This window comes from Oncorhynchus clarkii, chromosome 2 (genome assembly GCF_045791955.1).
Source record: "Oncorhynchus clarkii lewisi isolate Uvic-CL-2024 chromosome 2, UVic_Ocla_1.0, whole genome shotgun sequence".
Taxonomy (NCBI): Eukaryota; Metazoa; Chordata; class Actinopteri; order Salmoniformes; family Salmonidae; genus Oncorhynchus; species Oncorhynchus clarkii.
In genome coordinates this window covers 5790969-5812902 of record NC_092148.1, presented here as the reverse complement: position 1 = coordinate 5812902, position 21934 = coordinate 5790969, and the positions used below count along the sequence as shown (strand labels likewise).

Sequence of the window (21934 nt, the reverse complement as noted above, 5' to 3'; positions counted from 1 at the left end):
TGTTTTCTCACACAGTATGAATGTGTTCTGAATTCTCTGTATGTCCCTGCATTTAGAGCAAAGCTCTTTCCCATCAGCTGAGCCTGAAAGAGAACGTGCTCCCGACCAGAGGAACACAAAGGGAGACCAGGGAAGGTGAGTCGATCCTCAAATCTGTCTGCTTCCCAAATGGCACCCTATTCCCTATATAGTGCACCACTTTTGAGCAGGGCTCTATGGCCATTTGGGATGCAGCCCCTGTCTTTGTATTTCTTCTTCCTACATTCCTCCCAGCATGCATTGTTTCCACAGTTTGTGTCGGCTGATGACGTTCTGTATAGAGCATCTCAGAGCCATTCTTTTTAAGGTAGCAAGCACTGTGAGGAGGCAGAGTAACAATGGGAATCCTTGAGGCTGGGCAGAATGAGACTTTTCTGAACAATGAAATTCCCAATGCTTTCATGTTCAATGATGTCAGTACATGAGGTGATGCATGTGAATTATGACATCATTGAACATGAAAGCATTGGGAATTTCATTGTTCAGAAAAGTCTCAGTCTGTCCAGCCTCTTCACACGCATCACATCATGTACCACTTTATGTAGCAGGTTAGCCATTTGAGAACACCCATGAGTTGACCATTCAAATTGCTATGGTCAGTAGCTCCAACTCCATTCTATTCATTCTACTTCTATGGGATAAACAGTGTTCTCTTTCTCTCTGTCTCTCGTTCCTTCCTTCCTCTCCCTCTCTCCCTCCCTCCTCAGTGTTGTGTCATGTGTACGTGAGCATGGACTCATATCTGAGTGTGAGGAGCCTGGCCAGTGTTGTGGCCCAGGGGCTGCTGCAGGAGGTGGCTGAGAGACTGGATGTCCCCCTGGAGGAGCTCGTCCTGCTGGCTGTCACCTACCCTGGAGGTATCTAATCTAACCCTAACCATATCTAATACAACACAACACACTGGAGGAGCTGGTCCTACTGACTGTCACCTACCCTGGGGGCATCTAATCTAACCCTAACCTAACCATACACAACACACTGGAGGAAATGGTCCTGCTGGCTGTCACCTACCCTGGAGGTAACTAATCTAGTCTAACCCTAACCTAATCATACACAACACACTGGAGGAGCTGGTCCTGCTGACTGTCACCTACCCTGGAGGTAACTAATCTAGTCTAACCCTAACCTAATCATACACAACACACTGGAGGAGCTGGTCCTGCTGGCTGTCACCTGCCGTGGAGGTATCTAATCTAACCCTAACCTAACCATACACAAGACACTGGGGGAGCTGGTCCTGCTGGTTGTCACCTACCGTGGAGGTAACTAACCACAACTTAACACACATGGATTCACCAGAGTTTCAATGGTCTGTCTGTCTGACCGCCTGCTTGTCGAAATCATATCAAATCAAACGGTTTTTGGTCACATACACAGATTTGCAGATGTTACCACAAGTGCAGCGAAATGCTTGTGTTTCTAGCTCCAACTGTGCAGTAGTACCTAACAATACAAAACATACTATAAATAAAAACACAATACACAGAATCCAGAAAAATACAGAGAACTTAAGAAATATCAGAACAAGCAATGTTATATTTGAGATTCTTCAAAGTAACCACCCTTTGCCTTGATGACAGCTTTGCACACTCTTAGCAACCAGCTTCATGAGGTAGTCACCTGGAATGCATTCCAATTAACAGGTGTGTCTTGTTAAAAGTTAATTTGTGGAATTTCTTTCCTTCTTAATGCGTTTGAGCCAATCAGTTATGTTGTGACAAGGTAGGGGGGTATACAGAAGATAGTCCTATTTGGTATAAGACCAAGTCCATATTATGGCAAGCACAGCTCAAATAAGCAAAGAGAAATTACAGCCATCCTTACTTTAAGACATTTAGGTCAGTCAATGCGGAACATTTCAAGAACTTCAAGAAAGCTTCTTCAAGTGCAGTCGCAAAACCATCAAGCGCTATGAAGAAACTGGCTCTCATGAGGACCGTCACAGGAAAGGAAGACTCAGAGTTAACTCTGCTGCAGAGGATGAGTTCATTAGAGTTAACTGCACCTCAGATTGCAGCCCAAATAAATACTTCACAGAGTTCAAGTAACAGACACATCTCAACATCAACTGTTCAGAGGAGATCGAGGAGTGAAGGAAACCACTACTAAAATACACCAATAAGAAGAAGAGACTTGCGTGGGCCAAGAAACACGGGCAATGGACATTAGACCAGAGATTGTTCATGTAGAACAGAACCAACCCTACACTGACTGACTCATGTAGAACAGAACCAAACCTACACTGACTGACTACAGTAGAACAGAACCAACCCTACACTGACTGACTACAGTAGAACAGAACCAACCCTACACTGACTGACTCATGTAGAACAGAACCAACTCTACACTGACTGACTCATGTAGAACAGAACCAACCCTACACTGACTGACACATGTAGAACAGAACCAACCCTACACTGACTGACTCCTGTAGAACAGAACCAACCCTACACTGACTGACTCCTGTAGAACAGAACCAACCCTACACTGACTGACTACAGTAGAACAGAACCAACCCTACACTGACTGACTCATGTAGAACAGAACCAACTCTACACTGACTGACTCATGTAGAACAGAACCAACCCTACACTGACTGACTCCTGTAGAACAGAACCAACCCTACACTGACTGACTCCTGTAGAACAGAACCAACCCTACACTGACTGACTACAGTAGAACAGAACCAACCCTACACTGACTGACTACTGTAGAACAGAACCAACCCTACACTGACTGTCTCGTGTAGAACAGAACCAACCCTACACTGACTGACTACAGTAGAACAGAACCAACCCTACACTGACTGACTACAGTAGAACAGAACCAACCCTACACTGACTGACTACTGTAGAACAGAACAAACCTTACACTGACTGACTCATGTAGAACAGAACCAACCCTACACTGACTGACTACTGTAGAACAGAACCAACCCTACACTGACTGTCTCGTGTAGAACAGAACCAACCCTACACTGACTGTCTCGTGTAGAACAGAACCAACCCTACACTGACTGACTACAGTAGAACAGAACCAACCTTACACTGACTGACACATGTAGAACAGAACCAACCCTACACTGACTGACACATGTAGAACAGAACCAACCCTACACTGACTGTCTCGTGTAGAACAGAACCAACCCTACACTGACTGTCTCGTGTAGAACAGAACCAACCCTACACTGACTGTCTCGTGTAGAACAGAACCAACCCTACACTGACTCACTACAGTAGAACAGAACCAACCCTACACTGACTGACTACTGTAGAACAGAACCAACCCTACACTGACTGACTCGTGTAGAACAGAACCAACCCTACACTGACTGACTACAGTAGAACAGAACCAACCCTACACTGACTGACTACTGTAGAATAGAACCAACCCTACACTGACTGTCTCGTGTGGAACAGAACCAACCCTACACTGACTGACTACAGTAGAACAGAACCAACCCGGCACTGGGACACTTATCTACCCCAGATAGCAGGTGTCACGCTGGCTGACATATTTATAATGGCTGTGCTGTGTGTGATGCTTCCTCTCTCCAGAGAAACTCCTCCTGAAGCCTCAGGACAGGCTCTACTCTGATTCGCTGACAGCAGTGGGGAGGCTGCACGTGTGCAGAAAGGACCTGAGTGAAGTCATGGTAGGAATCACAATGAGTCCACTTCAATGCAGTTCCTCAGCAGGCTACAATGTGAATGAATCGAGCAGAGGTGACAGTCCTCAGGCCTCCTATCAAGCTACTTCTGCATTTGGTTTATCACATTATATTCCTGATTCCTACTGCATATGCTTCCAGCCTATATCCCACAGGGTCATATCACACCAGAAAATAACATGTTCTTACATGCCCCAACAGGACATAACATATTCCTTTCTCCTCTCAGAGCCCGTTCACAGACAACGCAGAGCTACAACAGAGGTCAGCTCGCATGCTGAGTATGAACACATGGGACGTGGCTGTCACCCTTACAAACTTTGACTGGAGTGTCTTCAACTCAATACATGAGGTCCGTGACAACATCTTTAGTCCATCACCTACACTATGCATGCGTCCCAGTTGGCACCCGATTCACTATAGTGCACCTTTTTACCAGGGCCCATAGAGCTCTGGTCAAAAGTAGTGCGCTATAAAGGGAATAGGGTGCCATTTAGGATACAGTTAAAGATATTAGTGATTCAAAGCTTTCTACAAGCTCACCCGTGTCCTGTCCTCTCTCTCTCCACTCCAGCAAGAGCTGGTGTACTTCACGTTCAACCGTCATGCCAGCAGTGGCCACACGGTGGCGCTGGAGCTGCTGCTGCAGCGCTGCAATGAGGTACAGCTGTGGGTGATGACAGAAGTCCTGATGTGTCCTACGCTCTGCAACAGAGTCCAGCTCATCAAGAAGTTCATCAAAATCGCTGCCCAGTGAGCTCTCTTCTCTTCTCTTCTCTTCTCTGACACAACATAGTGGGCACCAGCATTTAGAGCAGAGTTGTTACATCCTCAAAATGTGATGTCTTCTTCTACAGAAGTAGAGCAGTATGATTGGTCCATTTCACTAAGGGCCCAATACTTCAACTACAGAACTCTGCACAACACTCTATTATAGTGAGGTCTGCATGGACAGGATGCCCCCTCCTGTGGTTTAGTGAGGAATTACAGTTTGTATTTCTGTATCATCACTGTATGAAGCTGGTGTTAACAGTGTGTCACTCTTTATTTCCTCAGCTGTAAAGCCCAGAGGAACCTCAACTCTTTCTTTGCCATCGTTATGGGTCTGAACACCGCAGCAGTTAGCCGCCTCAGTCAGACCTGGGAGGTCAGTGTTTGTCTGCTTCTGTATGTGACTATCTGTGATGGGATGTCTTTTAAGCTTTTCAGATAAACTGGTCTTGATTGTCTTTTGCCAAGGGACAGTTTGAAATGTACTGTTTAGATCAAAATAGGAGAGAGTTGTCAAACTTTTTGTTGTTGCTTTGAGGATTATTTTATTTTAGATTTATTTGGCACAGGGGAGGGTAGTGTGTTTTTATTGGGCAGAGGGGAGGGTTGTGTGTTTTAATTGGGCACAGAGCAGGGTAGTGCGTTTTTATTGGGCAGAGGGGAGGGTTGTGTGTTTTTATTGGGCAGAGAGGAGGGTTGTGTGTTTTTATTGGGCAGAGGGGAGGGTAGTGTGTTTTTATTGGGCACGGAGGAGGGTAGTGTGTTTTTTATTGGGCACGGAGGAGGGTAGTGTGTTTTTATTGGGCACAGAGGAGGTTAGTGTGTTTTTATTGGGCACAGAGGAGGGTAGTGTGTTTTTATTGGGCACAGAGGAGGGTAGTGTGTTTTTATTGGGCAGAGGGGAGGGTAGTGTGTTTTTATTGGGCAGAGGGGAGGGTAGTGTTTTTGGGGGGGGCACAAAAGAGGGTAGTGTGTTTTTATTGGGCAGAGGGGAGGGTAGTGTTTTTTTGGGGGGCACAAAGGAGGGTAGTGTGTTTTTATTGGGCAGAGGGGAGGGTAGTGTGTTTTTATTGGGCAGAGGGGAGGGTAGTGTGTTTTTATTGGGCAGAGGGGAGGGTAGGGTGTTTTTATTGGGCACAGAGGAGGGTGGTGTGTTTTTATTGGGCACAGAGGAGGGTAGTGTGTTTTTATTGGGCAGAGGGGAGGGTGGTGTGTTTTTATTGGGCACAGAGCAGGGTAGTGTGTTTTTATTGGGCAGAGTGGAGAGCTGTGTGTTTTTATTGGGCACAGAGGAGGGTAGGGTGTTTTTATTGGGCACAGAGGAGGGTAGTGTGTTTTTATTGGGCACAGAACAGGGTAGTGTGTTTTTATTGGGCAGAGGGGAGGGTGGTGTGTTTTTATTGGGCACAGAGGACAGTAGTGTGTCTTTATTGGGCACAGAGGAGGGTGGTGTGTTTTTATTGGGCACAGAGGAGGGTCTGGTGTTTTTATTGGGCACAGAGGAGGGTAGTGTGTTTTTATTGTCAGAGGGGAGGGTAGTGTGTTTTTATTGGGCACAGGAGGGTAGTGTGTTTTTATTGGGCAGAGGGGAGGGTAGTGTTTTTTGGGGGGGCACAAAGGAGGGTAGTGTGTTTTTATTGGGCACAGAGGAGAGTAGTGTGTTTTTATTGGGCACAGAGGAGAGTGGTGTGTTTTTATTGGGCACAGAGGAGAGTAGTGTGTTTTTATTGGGCACAGAGGAGGGTAGTGTGTTTTTATTGGGCACAGAGGAGAGTAGTGTGTTTTTATTGGGCACAGAGGAGGGTAGTGTGTTTTTATTGGGCACAGAGGAGGGTAGTGTGTTTTTATTGGGCAGAGAGGAGGGTAGGGTGTTTTTATTGGGCACAAAGGAGGGTAGTGTGTTTTCATTGGCCACAGAGGAGGGTAGTGTGTTTTTATTGGCCACAGAGGAGGGTAGTAAGTTTTTTCCCTGATTTACATTCACCATTTTGTAGGTTTTACTATATAATGTCTTCCATATAGCCATGTTTCCTCATCTGCTTGCATGCACCTCTCCTATATCAAGGTGTTTTGGTACTTCCCTTATGCACTATGCCTTTCTACACTCTTACTAAACCATAGGTCAATGTAGTCTAACAGTCAACTGTCTAACCTTCCCTCTATTCATAGTGACTATAGTAGTAGATGAATGATATATAGTCTACCACTCAGCTGTCTAACCTGCCCTCTATTCATAGTGACAGTAGCGGTGGGTGGATGTTTATCCAGATCTGCAAAATGCTAACTAGCAATAATACCACACATAAAATCATTCAAATCTGCACCCAATGTTCAATATAAATCCACTCGATAGAAGAGTAGCTGAGAGACATCATTACTTCATGAAAGAACAGTGAAGACATGAAAGATGCAGCTCAAAAAGCTCCCCTATTGATATTGTTAAGGGACAATACAGTTATCCTACCTAGATTACTGGACCCTACTACACCATAATACAATGAAAAGTTGCATCACTGTTTTCAATTGAGTACAGTTCTACTCTAGGATGTAAACTGAAAATGCCATTTGAATAATGCCGCAAAAGCTGTGTTATTTGAATGTTTCATTCCATGGATCAGTTACGGGTCTACTCTGGACAGATTCTAGAAAAGGCACAGTAGCAGGCCAGTCTGGCTGGATTTTTACTTCTTATGCTGATCATCATTCTCCTAAGTCTTCTTCACGTAGGCCTGTGCTCCCAGCAGGCCCAGTTATTCAGGGAAACTGAACACGCGTTCGGCCTCCTTTCTCATCTATTTCTAGACCTAGAAGCTAACGCCTAAATATAGTCGCAATGTTTCCGTCTGAAAACGCTACTTCAAAAGTCTCCTGTAGGCTACCTGCTCACATCCATCCACTCCACTGTACACCCAGTGTACAAAACATTAGGAACACCTTCCTAGTATTGGGTTGCACCCAAGTTTGCCCTCAGAACAGACTCAATTCGTTGGGGAATGGACTCTACAAGGTGTCCAAAGCGTTCGACAGGGATGCTGACCCATGTTGACTCCAATGCTCCCCGCAGTTGTGTCAAGTTGGCTGGATGTCCTTTGGATGGTAGACCATTCTTGATACACACAGGAAACCGTTGATTGTGAAAACCCAGAAGCATTGCAGTTCTTGACACACAAACTGGTGCGCCTGGCACCTACTACCATACCCTATTCAAAGGCACTTAAATATATTTTGTCTTGCCCATTGACCCTCTGAATGGAACACATACACAATCCATGTCTAAATTGTCTCATGGCTTAAAACTCCTTCTTTAACCTGTCTCCTCCCCTTCATCTACTCTGATTGAAGTGGATTTAACAAGTGACATCAATAAGGGATCATAGCTTTCACCTGGATTCACCTGGTCAGTCTATATCATGGGAAGGGCAGTTCCTATTGTTTTGTACACTCAGTGTAGTTCCAGCATCTTAACTGTGCAACGACCATTCATCAATGGAAAGAGACATCTGTTACAAAACAGCATAAAGTTGAATGACATTCGTAGATTGCGAGGCCAAGCCTTCGATACTGAGTAAGTCTACAAGGTAGCGGGGATGTATTCTCTGTTAGATAGACATTCTCTACTTGATTGTGGAGTTGAAAACCTTATCCATGATGATAAACGCTCAGTCAGTAAGCAGTATGCATTCATGCATTTCATATTGGTTGTGTGTGGTGCATTGGCACAGAAACCTGTTGGTGGAAAACACAGGAGGTTGGTGGCACCTTAATTGTGGAGGACGGGCTTACGGTAATGGCTGGAGCAGAATTAGTGGGATGGTGTCAAATGCATGATTTCCATGTGTTTGACAACATTCCATGTTCTCCGTTCCTGGCTATTGTTATGAGCCGTCCTCCCCTCAGCAGCCTCCACTGGTGGAAAATTCATTGCAAATATTCTATACAATTATAAGTATAGCATCAAACTGTTAGAAATCTGATTTCCCCTTAGCTGATCATTGTATGCTGCCAGCTCTGATTGTAGTGTAATGAGACAAGCAGGGAGAGTGAGCTCGTCCTTGGTGGTCGACGAACCTTCAACCTTCTGGCCCATATCCCTGCGTGGCATCAACTGTACCACGAACCCTAAACCTTCTGGCCTGTATCCCTGCGTGGCATCAACTGTACCACGAACCCTAAACCTTCTGGCCCGTATCCCTGCGTGGCATCAACTGTACCACGAACCCTAAACCTTCTGGCCCGTATCCCTGCGTGGCATCAACTGTACCACGAACCCTAAACCTTCTGGCCCGTATCCCTGCGTGGCATCAACTGTACCATGAACCCTAAACCTTCTGGCCCGTATCCCTGCGTGGCATCAACTGTACCACGAAACCATGCTGAAGTAGCAAAGTGGATATCCACGGTTATAAACACAGGGTCGCTACAGGGATTGTTATTTCTGGTGGTAATAATATTGTATGAGGGAGGAGGGTGTGCACACTGTTTCACAGGACAAGGAGGAGGTCTGAGTCGACCCAGTAAATGTTGTGGCAACTAAACCTGTTTTTCTTTCCATCAGAAAGTTCCAGGAAAATTCAAAAAACTGTTTTTGGAACTGGAGATGTTGACAGTAAGTTCATTATGTTTTATTGTGTAGAGATCCTGTAATAATGAATGGGACTATACATGGAATTATGTGTTGTACGTTTAGTACTAGGAACATATTGGGTCATCTGGTCATTAAATAGGCTACATGTTTTCACTGTTGAGTTAATAAAAGCAGGAGGCTTTATTAATTATCACTAGTTCTGGTCATCTTGGGACATAGTAACAGATGTTAAGGGGTTGTGAGGGCTTCTGTAGTGCACATGTCCGAGTCCCAAAAGGCACCCTATGCCTTACATAGTGCACTCCTTTTGACCTGATCCCTATGGGCCCTGGTCATAAGTATTCACTATATAGGGAAGATGTTGGCATTTGGGACGCAACAGACCACGTTTCTCCCCAAAGACAAGCGTCACACATCACATCTGTCTCAACATGTCTTCACAGGACCCCTCTCTCAACCACAAAGCCTACAGGGACGCTTTCAAGAAGACCAAGACGCCCAAGATCCCTTTCCTTCCTCTGCTACTGAAAGGTGCCTAGACTCAGAAAACACTGCATGTTACTGTCAACACTGCCTCCTGAACCCTGCAGTGATCTGTAATGTTACTGTCATCACTGCCTCCTGAACCCTGCAGTGGTCTGTAATGTTACTGTCATCACTGCCTCCTGAACCCTACAGTGGTCTGTAATGTTACTGTCATCACTGCCTCCTGAACCCTGCAGTGGTCTGTAATGTTACTGTCATCACTGCCTCCTGAACCCTGCAGTGGTCTGTAATGTTACTGTCATCTCTGCCTCCTGAACCCTGCAGTGGTCTGTAATGTTACTGTCATCACTGCCTCCTGAACCCTGCAGTGGTCTGTAATGTTACTGTCATCACTGCCTCCTGAACCCTGCAGTGGTCTGTAATGTTACTGTCATCACTGCCTCCTGAACCCTGCAGTGGTCTGTAATGTTACTGTCATCACTGCCTCCTGAACCCTGCAGTGGTCTGTAATGTTACTGTCATCACTGCCTCCTGAACCCTGCAGTGGTCTGTAATGTTACTGTCATCACCGCCTCCTGAACCCTGCAGTGGTCTGTAATGTTACTGTCATCACTGCCTCCTGAACCCTGCAGTGGTCTGTAATGTTACTGTCATCACCGCCTCCTGAACCCTGCAGTGGTCTGTAATGTTACTGTCATCACTGCCTCCTGAACCCTGCAGTGATCTGTAATGTTACTGTCATCACCGCCTCCTGAACCCTGCAGTGGTCTGTAATGTTACTGTCATCACTGCCTCCTGAACCCTGCAGTGGTCTGTAATGTTACTGTCATCACCGCCTCCTGAACCCTGCAGTGGTCTGTAATGTTACTGTCATCACTGCCTCCTGAACCCTGCAGTGGTCTGTAACGTTACTGTCATCACTGCCTCCTGAACCCTGCAGTGATCTGTAATGTTACTGTCATCACCGCCTCCTGAACCCTGCAGTGGTCTGTAATGTTACTGTCATCACTGCCTCCTGAACCCTGCAGTGGTCTGTAATGTTACTGTCATCACCGCCTCCTGAACCCTGCAGTGGTCTGTAATGTTACTGTCATCACTGCCTCCTGAACCCTGCAGTGGTCTGTAACGTTACTGTCATCACTGCCTCCTGAACCCTGCAGTGGTCTGTAATGCAGACAGAAATATTGTGAGCTGAACTTAAATCAGAATCGACGAACTAGCACTCAATATTTGAACTCTGCTACATTGTTCCCTTTCTCTTAGATATCACTTTCATTCACGAGGGCAACAAAACGTTTCTCGATAACCTGGTGAATTTTGAAAAGCTGGTAAGTCGCTCCAGTATGACGGAAGGGGTTGAACATGTCAGTGTACCCAGTGTTTCTTCAACTGTAGACAGTCTATAACGCAGAAACCAGGTCATCTAAAATATGTAATGGATGTGTATTTGATGTGTATGGTGTCCATCTTCTCTTGCAGCACATGATAGCCGACACGGTGCGTCTCATCAGACACTGTCAGGAGGATCACATGGGTGGGTGAAGTGTGTGTGTGTGTGTGTGTGTGTGTGTGTGTGTGTGTGGTCTTACTCTCACACAGCCTTAGATCAGCAATGACCATCAACTTTGATGAGCTATCCTTGAACCTCCATACTCATGTCATTACTTACACACAGTAGACAGGTCACAGTGTTGACTTTCTACAGTCATCCACTATAACGCAGTAGATAGGTCACAGTGTTGACTTTCTACAGTCATCCACTATAACACAGTAGACAGGTCACAGTGTTGACTTTCTACAGTCAGCCACTATAACACAGTAGACAGGTCACAGTGTTGACTTTCTACAGTCAGCCACTATAACACAGTAGACAGGTCACAGTGTTGACTTTCTACAGTCAGCCACTATAACACAGTAGACAGGTCACAGTGTTGACTTTCTACAGTCAGCCACTATAACACAGTAGACAGGTCACAGTGTTGACTTTCTACAGCCAGCCACTATAACACAGTAGACAGGTCACAGTGTTGACTTTCTACAGTTGTTGTACAGTAAAGATGACTCAACTACAGCAGTCAGCAGAATAACAGTATCCAATTAGATCATCAGTTCATCAATAACAACATTATATGTTACTATAGTAAATTGATTGAGTCATTAATGCTGAGAACCCCCTACGCTACACAGCCACTCACAGTAATGAAGACTGTGTACCAACAACTATCTTCTGTCATGGATAATTCTCTGTGTGTGTGTGTGTGTGTGTGTGTGTGTGTGTATTTACTGTGTGGTTTACCTCCTAGGGAACGGGATGCCCCAGAAGAGCAGTCCGGAGGTGCAGGCCTATGTCGACTACCTTCACGTCATTGACAATCAGCAGACTCTGTTTGAACTGTCCCACAGACTGGAACCCCGTGTGTAGACAGACCACATACACTCTCTGAGCCTGCCTCCCTCCACCCCTCGAAGTCAGACCACCAAGGAGAAGGGTACCAACTAGTCTCTGGAAACACCTCTCAGGACTCATAGAGAGACATGGGTTGGCCAACTCTACAGAGCCCAGCTCTAACACACACACACACACACACACACACACACAGGATTCTATTAATCAGCTGCTCACACAGCAGGACTTGATGAGTTGAATTAGGTGGGTTAATGCAGGACTGGAACAAAAGCCAGAGGGTTAGGGTTGGCCAGAGCCAACAGAGAGATGACTGTGTGGCGCTGGCCAACCACTAGATGGCGCCAAAAGGCATACTGGAATACTGAGCAACGATGGAGAAGAGGTAACCAAAGAGCTTCTCAGTTTAACAAATAGATCTGGACCCATATTGATCAAAGGATCCCCGAGTAGGAGTGCTGATCTAGGATTTGTTTAGCCTTTTGGATCATAATGAATGGACAGGGACCTAGATCAGCACTCCTACTCAGTGATGTCCTGGTAGATAAATAGGTGGATAAACTTGGATTGTTGGTCGCAGTGAAAAAAGTAATGCTTCCTATTCTTTTAATGCATTTTTCTGCAAAATGTGGGTACATTGTTGGGGCCCTCCCCCAAAAAGGTGGGTACATTGTTGGGACTCTCCCCCCAAAAAGGTGGTTACATTGTTGGGTCCCTCCCCCAAAAAGGTGGTTACATTGCTGGGGCCCTCCCCCCCAAAAGGCGGTTACATTGTTGGGTCCCTCCCCCAAAAAGATGGGTACATTTCTGGGGCCCTCCCCCAAAAATGTGGGTACATTGCTGGGGCCCTCCCCCAAAAAGGTGGGTACATTGCTGGGACCCTCCCCCAAAAATGTGGGTACATTGCGTTTACCCTCCACTACACCAGTGATCCTACTCTGAGACTCTTTATGAATATGGACCCTGCTTCAGTCACTCTGTATTGATAGCTTCAGGTTGTTGTTATCTGCTTCCAAACAGGTGACCACTTCCTGATTATCTATCTACACACAATGAATGAAAGCATCAACCTTCTGGGGACTTGAACACCAGGACACTACACTTGACAGACCTCCAGTGCATGACCACCACACACTAGACTGCTGTTAAGCTAAATGGATTTAAACAACAATATTGAAAAGTGTGTGTGTGTGTGTGTGTGTGTGTGTGTGTGTGTGTGTGTGTGTGTGTGTGTGTGTGTGTGTGTGTGTGTGTGTGTGTGTGTGTGTGTGTGTGTGTGTGTGTGTGTGTGTGTGTGTGTGTGTTGCATAAATGTCACTTCCAAATACTGAAAAAAAGATCATTCAAAATATTTCAGAGTAAAGTGTGAGGTAATAAAACCTTCCTCGACAGCAGAAGGGTTATGTTACAGCTATAGATAATGTAATAAACCATTCTCAACAGTAGAAGGGTTATGTTACAGTTATAGATAATGTAGTAAACCATTCTCAACAGTAGAAGGGTTTTGTTGCAGTTATAGATAATGTAATAAACCATCCTCAACAGTAGAAGGGTTATGTTACAGCTATAGATAATGTAATAAACCATCCTCAACAGTAGTAGAATGGTTATGTCACAGTTACAGATCATGTAATAAACCATCCTCAACAGTAGAAGGGTTATGTTACAGTTATAGATAATGTAATAAACCATCCTCAACAGTAGAAGGGTTATACTACAGTTACAGATAATGTAATAAACCATCCTCAACAGTAGAAGGGTTATGTTACAGTTATAGATAATGTAATAAACCATTCTCAACAGTAGAAGGGTTATGTTACAGTTATAGATAATGTATTAAACCATCCTCAACAGTAGAAGGGTTATGTTACAGTTACAGATCATGTAATAAACCATCCTCAACAGTAGTAGAAGGGTTATGTCACAGTTATGGACTTAGCTGGTGGACTTAGATGTTTGGTCTTAGCTGTGGACAATCAGAGACGTAGCTTGAGGCATCAGATCCTTTGCCTGTCATGTCTCTGTATCTGCACTATGAAGAAACAGCAATACACCAAGTCAACACTTTTGCCTTTGAACATTCTTGTCCAGTTAAAACGCCTTTGCCTTTTTCTTTCAGTGGCAGTATTAGTTAATCTTATAGAAATGGCTAATAAACTGTACATGTTTATGAGCCATCCACCTGCAGGATGTTGTGTCCTGTTCTAGAGAATCCTCTTGGTGAATGTTTCAGTGGTTTAGAAAATAAATCAGACCCTGATATAGAGGTTCTTCAGTAGCACCACCAGTTCTCCTGTTGTGGATTCCCCTGATGTGTAATGTGTGTATCACAGAGATGAAACACTTCTGTATCTATGGTGTGTATAGTGTTTTGAGGCAGGTCATGTACTATAGATTCCATCTATATACTGTAGTATGTTGTGCGTTCCCTGGTTGGACACGGAGATTTGGAGAAGTATTTATTATTATGATAATAGACTTATTTATTTGCTCGTTGTGCACTACTTTTGACCAGGTAGTGTACTATGTAGGGAATAGGGTATCATTTGTGTCCTTTTTACCTGCCGTGGGGTTCCAATAGGTCAGGACCTGGTCTGCATGACGTGGTAAAGCCATGGATCGACCACCAAGTATAATATGCATGGAACAAAAAGCATTTCCTTGTGAAGTAGTGCTTTTCTACAGGTCGCTACAACGCCCAAATCAGCATGTACTAACAAATATTATTTCAGAAAGGGAAACAAAAGCAATACCAAGTCACTGCTCTTCTCTCTCATCGCTCTTTATGCTTTTCATTTCTCACAGTCATTTTGAAAAGTTAAATAATAAATGAAATGTTTTGTTGTATGAATACAGTGTGTTGAGTTTCTTTGGAAAGACGTGTGGATACATAGTTAAACTCAGAGAAATGCAGAGGCACCGCAGAACTGAGACGAGTGAGATGCAAGACTTCGTTCTCACCGTCGCACAGCGTCTGCGCATGTGCAAAGGGTTCCTTCACGCTGATTCATAATCTGAAACTACTATCTCATGGTCAAGCGATGAACACAGACGTTGACGTCAACACTTAACACTTAACTTAACTTTTAAAAAATTTTTAAAACAACTTTTTTTTGTTTCATGTTTCGTAACTAAAATACAACATGCTCTCTCAGAAATAATGCCTTAAAATTTCAGTCCTCATCCTCAAGGTTGCTCTTTCACCAAACAAAAATCTATCAAATATCACTATCTGCTCACTTTGCATGGAGCCTAGTACAACAACAAACAAGACCAGCTTTACTCCAGTTCCCTAAAAGCATCTGTGCCCCAGCCCGATGCCCTCATTGGCCTTAACCAGGTGCCCTGTGTGGCCTTTAACATGCCTCTCTATGACATTCCCCCTGCTGGGCCAGGCTGTACACCCTGCCATTTCCTCCCCAACATCCTGGGCACCCCCTCATTTTCCCGTCACATAATCACTGCCTAGCTGCCGCCGCCGCACGCTAATGGGGGGAAGAGAGGAGGCAGATGAAGACCTAGGCTGTGTCCCAAACGGCACCCTATTCTCTATATAGTGCACTACTTTTGGATTACTTCGGGTCCAAAGTAGTGCACTATGTAGGGAGGGAATAGGTAGCCAATTTGGGACACAGCCCTAGAGCGCGGAGGGAAGGCTTCACATCCCCGTGGAGGATACAACAAACCCACAGAATCAATCTTCCATCTGCTGGCTGTTCTGTTGTTGTAGCCTGACAGTGTAGAAGCCACTTTGGCTCCCAGGAAGGAATTAAGTGCAAGACAACAGCTATTTGCGTCGGAGTGCGTTGGGTGCCGGGTGAGAAGACAGAATCCTTCTATGTGGGACTCCAACTAAAGATTACCGTGGTGACGTTAATTGGTGAATGTGCTCATAGAAGTGTGTAATTTAATGAGTTTAACAACACAAAATGTGCGTCAGTCATATCCGTTTCACACAGGTGTGTGATTTTTAAAGGCCCAGTGCAGTCAATAACTAGATTTTACTTGTGATTTTGTATATATTTCCACACTATGAGGTTGGAATAATACTGTGAAATTGGGAGAATTATGATAATTAACTTTTAGTGAAAGAGCTGTTTGAAAAGACCTCCTGAAATGTCAGTTTGTGTGGCTGGGTGGGTTTTTTGGACCACCTGGTGACATCACCATGCTGTATAAGTTAATAGACCAATAACAAAGAGTTTGTCCTCCTCTCTGCCAATAACAGGACATTTTCAGGTTACACATCCCTCCCATTAGGCTCCTCCAATTATGACCCTCTCTCAGACCACTCCCAGACAGTCCTAGCAAAATGATTGCTTGAGAAATTGCATTTTGCTAAGACGGTAAGAATCTATTTTTGTTTATTTTTGACCATTTAAATAAGGTACGTAAATGTTACTCAGAAATGATTTTGATATTGAGATACAAATGGCTGCAGTGGAGTACTAAGGAACAAGGCCAACAGACGCCGTAGTCTTTATCTGCAGCAGGCAACTGTCATCTCATCAGCTTGAGGCGTCTTTGTGATTTTTCCACCACCTCCCACCTTCCCGAGCCACAACACCCCGTATACATCAGCAATGTCAAACAATAATATTGATCATCTTTAAACTGAACATTCTGAAATGGTTAGTTATATATAGTTGATTATCAAAATTGCATGGGCTACTAGTTTAATCTCTGTGGAGCTGCATGCTCTTTTCTATGTGAAGATAAAAAATAAAAAATCCTCTCTGGGTGAGAATACGATTAGAACCTTGACTGTGAACCCTGGGGGATATTTCATCATAACACATACAGTAGAGCTCCAGAGAGATCCATCACCAACACTGACATTATACCTCCCGCCTGGGGGCTTTGGTGCACCTCAAAGGGAACACTATTCTCTATATAAGCCCCATATGGGCCCTGATCAAAATGAGTGCACTATCTAGGGAATAGGGTGCCATTTGGGACACTGTCTGTGACTCAATGACAGTACAATCAAACTACTGACCCCACGTTTAGAATATTTGGGTTATGGGTTGTTGTTGTTTGTTCATCTAGTTAATCTAGCTCATCGTGAACGTCAACTTCACTTGCTACATTTCCCCTCCTCTCTGGATCACATGATCTTGTTGTTGTTGGTGTGGTTTAATTCAGTCCAGAGAGCTTGATAACCAGACTCTATAACACAGAGCATAGAGAAATCAAGGAGGGCTGGTCTAATCTGTAGCTGCTCTTCATAGAGAGGTATCAGTGGGATCTACATCGCCATGCCCTGAATGAATCACACCAGTCTGTTAGTATTCTGTCTCTGGTGTACTAAAAGGTCAATGTCAAACGCAGCTCCTTTAGAAGTCAATAGGCGCCGTGCACACATCTCCTGGGAATGCCAGGCCTGGGACTCTGCTCCAGACGCTATTGTGTATCATTCAGTTAGCTGACCTTCCAATGAAATATGCTCTCCATACTGAATTACATGGTCCAAATAGAGGCATAAGTTCCCGACAAATCCTGCTCCCTATTGGGTAGTAATTCAAACATATTCATGTACACCAACAAGTAAATATTGTCTTAAATTCCTCCTTGTTCATATTGACATTTTCATTTACATTGGTGTAATACTGAAAGTAATTCAAAAATTCATACAGAGAAAAGTATGTCAGTTATTGCTTATATAACATATACATAAGTACTTTTTAAAATCCTAGTTTGTTATCACCAACAATCACCAACATCACCAACAAACTATCAGGGGCCGAACACACCAAGAAAGTCGTGAAGAGGGCACGACAACGCGTTTTACCCCAGATGGCTCGTACCCCAACTAAACAAGGGCCAAGCTTCCTGCCATCCAGGATCTATATGCCAGGCAGTATCAGAGGAAGGCCCCAAAAAAATTCTAAGCACCCATTTCATAGACTGCTCTCACTGCTCCCGCACACCAAGCAGTACCGGAATGCCAAGTCTAGTTCCAAAAGACTCCTTAACAGTTTCTACCCCCAAGCTATAAGACTGCTGAACAATTCATCAAATGGCCACCCAGACTATTTGCATTGAGCCCCCCCACCCCAACCCTTGATTTTACACTGCTTCTACTCACTGTTTATTATCTATGCATAGTCACTTTACCTTTACCTATATGTACAAATTACCTTGACTAACCTGTACATTGACTCGGTACCGGTATCCCATGTATATAACCTCATAGTTATTTTATTGTCTTACTTTTTTTTAAACTTTAGTTGTTTAGTAAATATTTTCTTAGCTCTATTTTCTTAAAACTGCATTGTTGGTTAAGGGCTTGTAAGTAAGCATTTCACGGTAAGGTCTACAGTTGTTGTATTGAGCATTTCACGGTAAGGTCTACAGTTGTTGTATTCAGCATTTCACGGTAAGGTCTACAGTTGTTGTATTCAGCATTTCACAGTAAGGTCTACAGTTGTTGTATTCAGCATTTCACGGTAAGGTCTACAGTTGTTGTATTCAGCATTTCACGGTAAGGTCTACAGTTGTTGTATTCAGCATTTCACGGTAAGGTCTACAGTTGTTGTATTCAGCATTTCACGGTAAGGTCTACAGTTGTTGTATTCAGCATTTCACGGTAAGGTCTACAGTTGTTGTATTCAGCATTTCACAGTAAGGTCTACAGTTGTTGTATTAATTAAAGAAATGTAATAATTCAGAATAGCCAACTACAGTGGGGCAAAAAAGTATTTAGTCAGCCACCAATTGTGCAAGTTCTCCCACTTAAAAAGATGAGAGAGACCTGTAATTTTCATCATAGGTACACTTCAACTATGACAGACAAAATGAGAAAAAAAATCCAGAAAATCACATTTTTAATTAATTTATTTGTATTATGGTGGAAAATAAGTATTTGGTCACCTACAAACAAGCAAGATTTCTGGCTCTCACAGACCTGTAACTTCTTCTTTAAGAGGCTCCTCTGTCCTCCACTCATTACCTGTAATAATGGCACCTGTTTGAACTTATTATCAGTATAAAAGACACCTGTCCACAACCTCAAACAGTCACACTTCAAACTCCACTATGGCCAAGACCAAAGAGCTGTCAAAAGACACCAGAAACAAAATTGTAGACCTGCACCAGGCTGGGAAGACTGAATCTGCAATAGGTAAACAGTTTTTAATCCTAGTAGAACGTCCCTGTCTTAGGTCAGTTAGGATCACCACCTTATTTTAAGAATGTGAAATATCAGAATAATAGTAGAGAGAATGATTTATTTCAGCTTTTATTTCTTTCATCACATTCACAATGGGTCAGAAGTATACATACACTCAATTAGTATTTGGTAGCATTGCCTTTAAATTGTATAACTTGGGTCAAACGTTTCGGGTAGCCTTCCACAAGCTTCCCACAATAAGTTGGTTGAATTTTGGCCCATTCCTCTTGACAGAGCTGGTGTAACTGAGTCAGGTTTGTAGGCCTCCTTGCTCGCACACACTTTTTCAGTTCTGCCAACATGTTTTTTTTTACCCCCTTTTCTCCCCAATTGCGTGGTATCCAATTGTTAGTAGTTACTATCTTGTCTCATCGCTACAACTCCCGTACGGGCTCGGGAGAGACGAAGGTCGACAGACATGCGTCCTCCGAAACACAACCCAACCAAGCCGCACTGCTTCTTAACACAGCGCGCATCCAACCCGGAAGCCAGCCGCACCAGTGTGTCGGAGGAAACACCGTGCACCTGGCGACCTGGTTAGCGTGCACTGCCTACGGCCCGCAACAGGAGCCGCTAGTGCGCGATGAGACAAGGATATCCCTACCAGCCAAACCCTCCCTAACCCGGACGACGCTAGGCCAATTGTGCGTCGCCCCCACGGACCTCCCGGTCGTGGCCGGCTGCGACAGAGTCTGGGCGCGAACCCAGAGTCTCTGGTGGCACAGCTAGCACTGCGATGCAGTGCTGCCAACAAATTTCCGATGGGATTGAGGTCAGGGCTTTGTGATGACCACTCCAATTCCTTGACTTTGTTGTCCTTAAGCTTTGGAAGTATGTTTGTGGTCATTGTCCATTTGGAAGACCCATTTGTGACCAACTTCTTGACTGATGTCTTGAGATGTTGCTTCAAAATATCCACATAATTTTTCTACCTCATGATGCCATGTAATTTGTGAAGTGCACCAGTCCCTCCAGCAGCAAAGCACCCCCACAACATGATGCTGCCACCTCTGTGCTTCATGGTTGGGATGGTGTTCTTCGACTTGCAAGCCTCCCCCTTTTTCCTCCAAACATAACAATGGTCATTATGACCTAACAGTTCTATTTTTGTTTCATCAGACCAGAGGACATTTCTCCAAAAAGTACGATCTTTGTCCCCATGTGCAGTTGCAAACCGTAGTCTGGCTTTTTTTATTGCGGTTTTGAAGCAGAGGCTTCATCCTTGCTGAGCGGCCTTTCAGGTTATGTCAATATAGGACTCGTTTTACTGTGGATATAGATACTTTTGTACCTGTTTCCTACAGCATCTTCACAAGGTCCTTTGCTGTTGCTCTGGATTGATTGAACTTTTCGCACCAAAGTACGTTCATCTCTAAGAGACAGAATGCGTCTCCTTCCTGAGCGGTATGATGGCTGCGTGGTCCCATGGTGTTTATACCTGCGTACTATTGTTTGTACAGATGAGAGTGGTACCTTCAGGCATTTGGAAAGGATGAACCAGACCTGTGGAGGTCTACAAATTCTTTTTTTCTGAGGTCTTGACTGATTTCTTTTGATTTTCCAATGATGTCAAGCAAAGAGGCACTGAGTTTGAAGGTAGGCCTTGAAATACATCCACAGGTACACCTCCAATTGACTCAAATTATGTCAATTCGCCTATCAGAAGCTTCTAAAGCCATGACATAATTTTCTGGAATTTTCCAAGCTGTTTAAAGGAACAGTCAACTTACTGTATGTAAACTTCCGACTTCCATTATCTTTGTACACACTTTCTATTTGGTTTTTCATCATTTCGTCAATTTACACTGAAAGTGTTTTTTTCATACCGAAAATGTGTGAAAAAAATAAATCCTCCCGTGACCAACTTGGACTCCCGACCCTTAGTTTGGGAACCACTGTATTATAAAACGGGTAGTATAATAAACTCACTGTAAAAGTGTTTTCACAAAAATTATGTGTCATTAAAGATGAAGATGAATTGCTTCAATTTTTTTTACATCTTTTAAACACACAAAGAAATGTATAAGGTTGAAAATAAGCAAACAGAATTTTTTCCAAACAGAGCAGAATTGAGTCAACTAACTTTTTTCTGTAGGTATTCAGAAGTACTATCAATGAGGTAACCTCAGTTGTCTTGGAGGCAGGATCATGGAACATCCTTTTCAGGAAGTGTTTTTCAAGACAATAGAGTTTAGCATGTTTTGTGTTCATCCACAGCTGTAGGGTCATTTATATCCTGGAGTCTCCGTCAGGACGAAGGCCTGCACAGAACCTCAAGGTCAACACACACACACACGAGGAAGGCCTACACCACACAGAACCTCAAGGTCAACACACACACACACACACACGAGGAAGGCCTACACCACACAGAACCTCAAGGTAAACACACACACACCACGAGGAAGGCCTACACCACACAGAACCTCAAGGTCAACACACACACACACACACACACCCGAGGAAGGCCTACACCACACAGAACCTCAAGGTAAACACACACACACCACGAGGAAGGCCTACACCACACAGAACCTCAAGGTAAACCTACACACACACCCCGAGGAAGGACTACACCACACAGAACTTCAAGGTAAACCTACACACACACCACGAGGAAGGCCTACACCACACAGAACCTCAAGGTCAACACACACACACACACACACACACACACCCGAGGAAGGCCTACACCACACAGAACCTCAAGGTAAACACACACACACCACGAGGAAGGCCTACACCACACAGAACCTCAAGGTAAACCTACACACACACCCCGAGGAAGGACTACACCACACAGAACCT

The 21934-nt window shown here is 44.2% G+C and overlaps 1 protein-coding gene and 1 pseudogene across 1 annotated transcript in view; both read left to right on the top strand.

Annotated features, from left to right (window-relative positions):
• The window catches only part of LOC139419611 (rap guanine nucleotide exchange factor 5-like), a 54146-nt gene extending 40598 nt beyond the window's left edge, over positions 1 to 13548 (top strand). The window contains exons 6-17 of the mRNA XM_071169594.1: positions 57 to 135; positions 747 to 896; positions 3597 to 3694; positions 3939 to 4061; positions 4284 to 4462; positions 4766 to 4856; positions 9036 to 9086; positions 9509 to 9596; positions 10815 to 10879; positions 11031 to 11085; positions 11855 to 12683; positions 12817 to 13548. Of these exons, the coding sequence (XP_071025695.1) occupies positions 57 to 135; positions 747 to 896; positions 3597 to 3694; positions 3939 to 4061; positions 4284 to 4462; positions 4766 to 4856; positions 9036 to 9086; positions 9509 to 9596; positions 10815 to 10879; positions 11031 to 11085; positions 11855 to 11973 (1098 nt within the window). The 3' untranslated portion in view covers positions 11974 to 12683; positions 12817 to 13548. The remainder of the gene's footprint in view (positions 1 to 56; positions 136 to 746; positions 897 to 3596; positions 3695 to 3938; positions 4062 to 4283; positions 4463 to 4765; positions 4857 to 9035; positions 9087 to 9508; positions 9597 to 10814; positions 10880 to 11030; positions 11086 to 11854; positions 12684 to 12816) is intronic.
• The window catches only part of LOC139419015 (dynein axonemal heavy chain 11-like), a 55077-nt pseudogene continuing 45893 nt past the window's right edge, over positions 12751 to 21934 (top strand).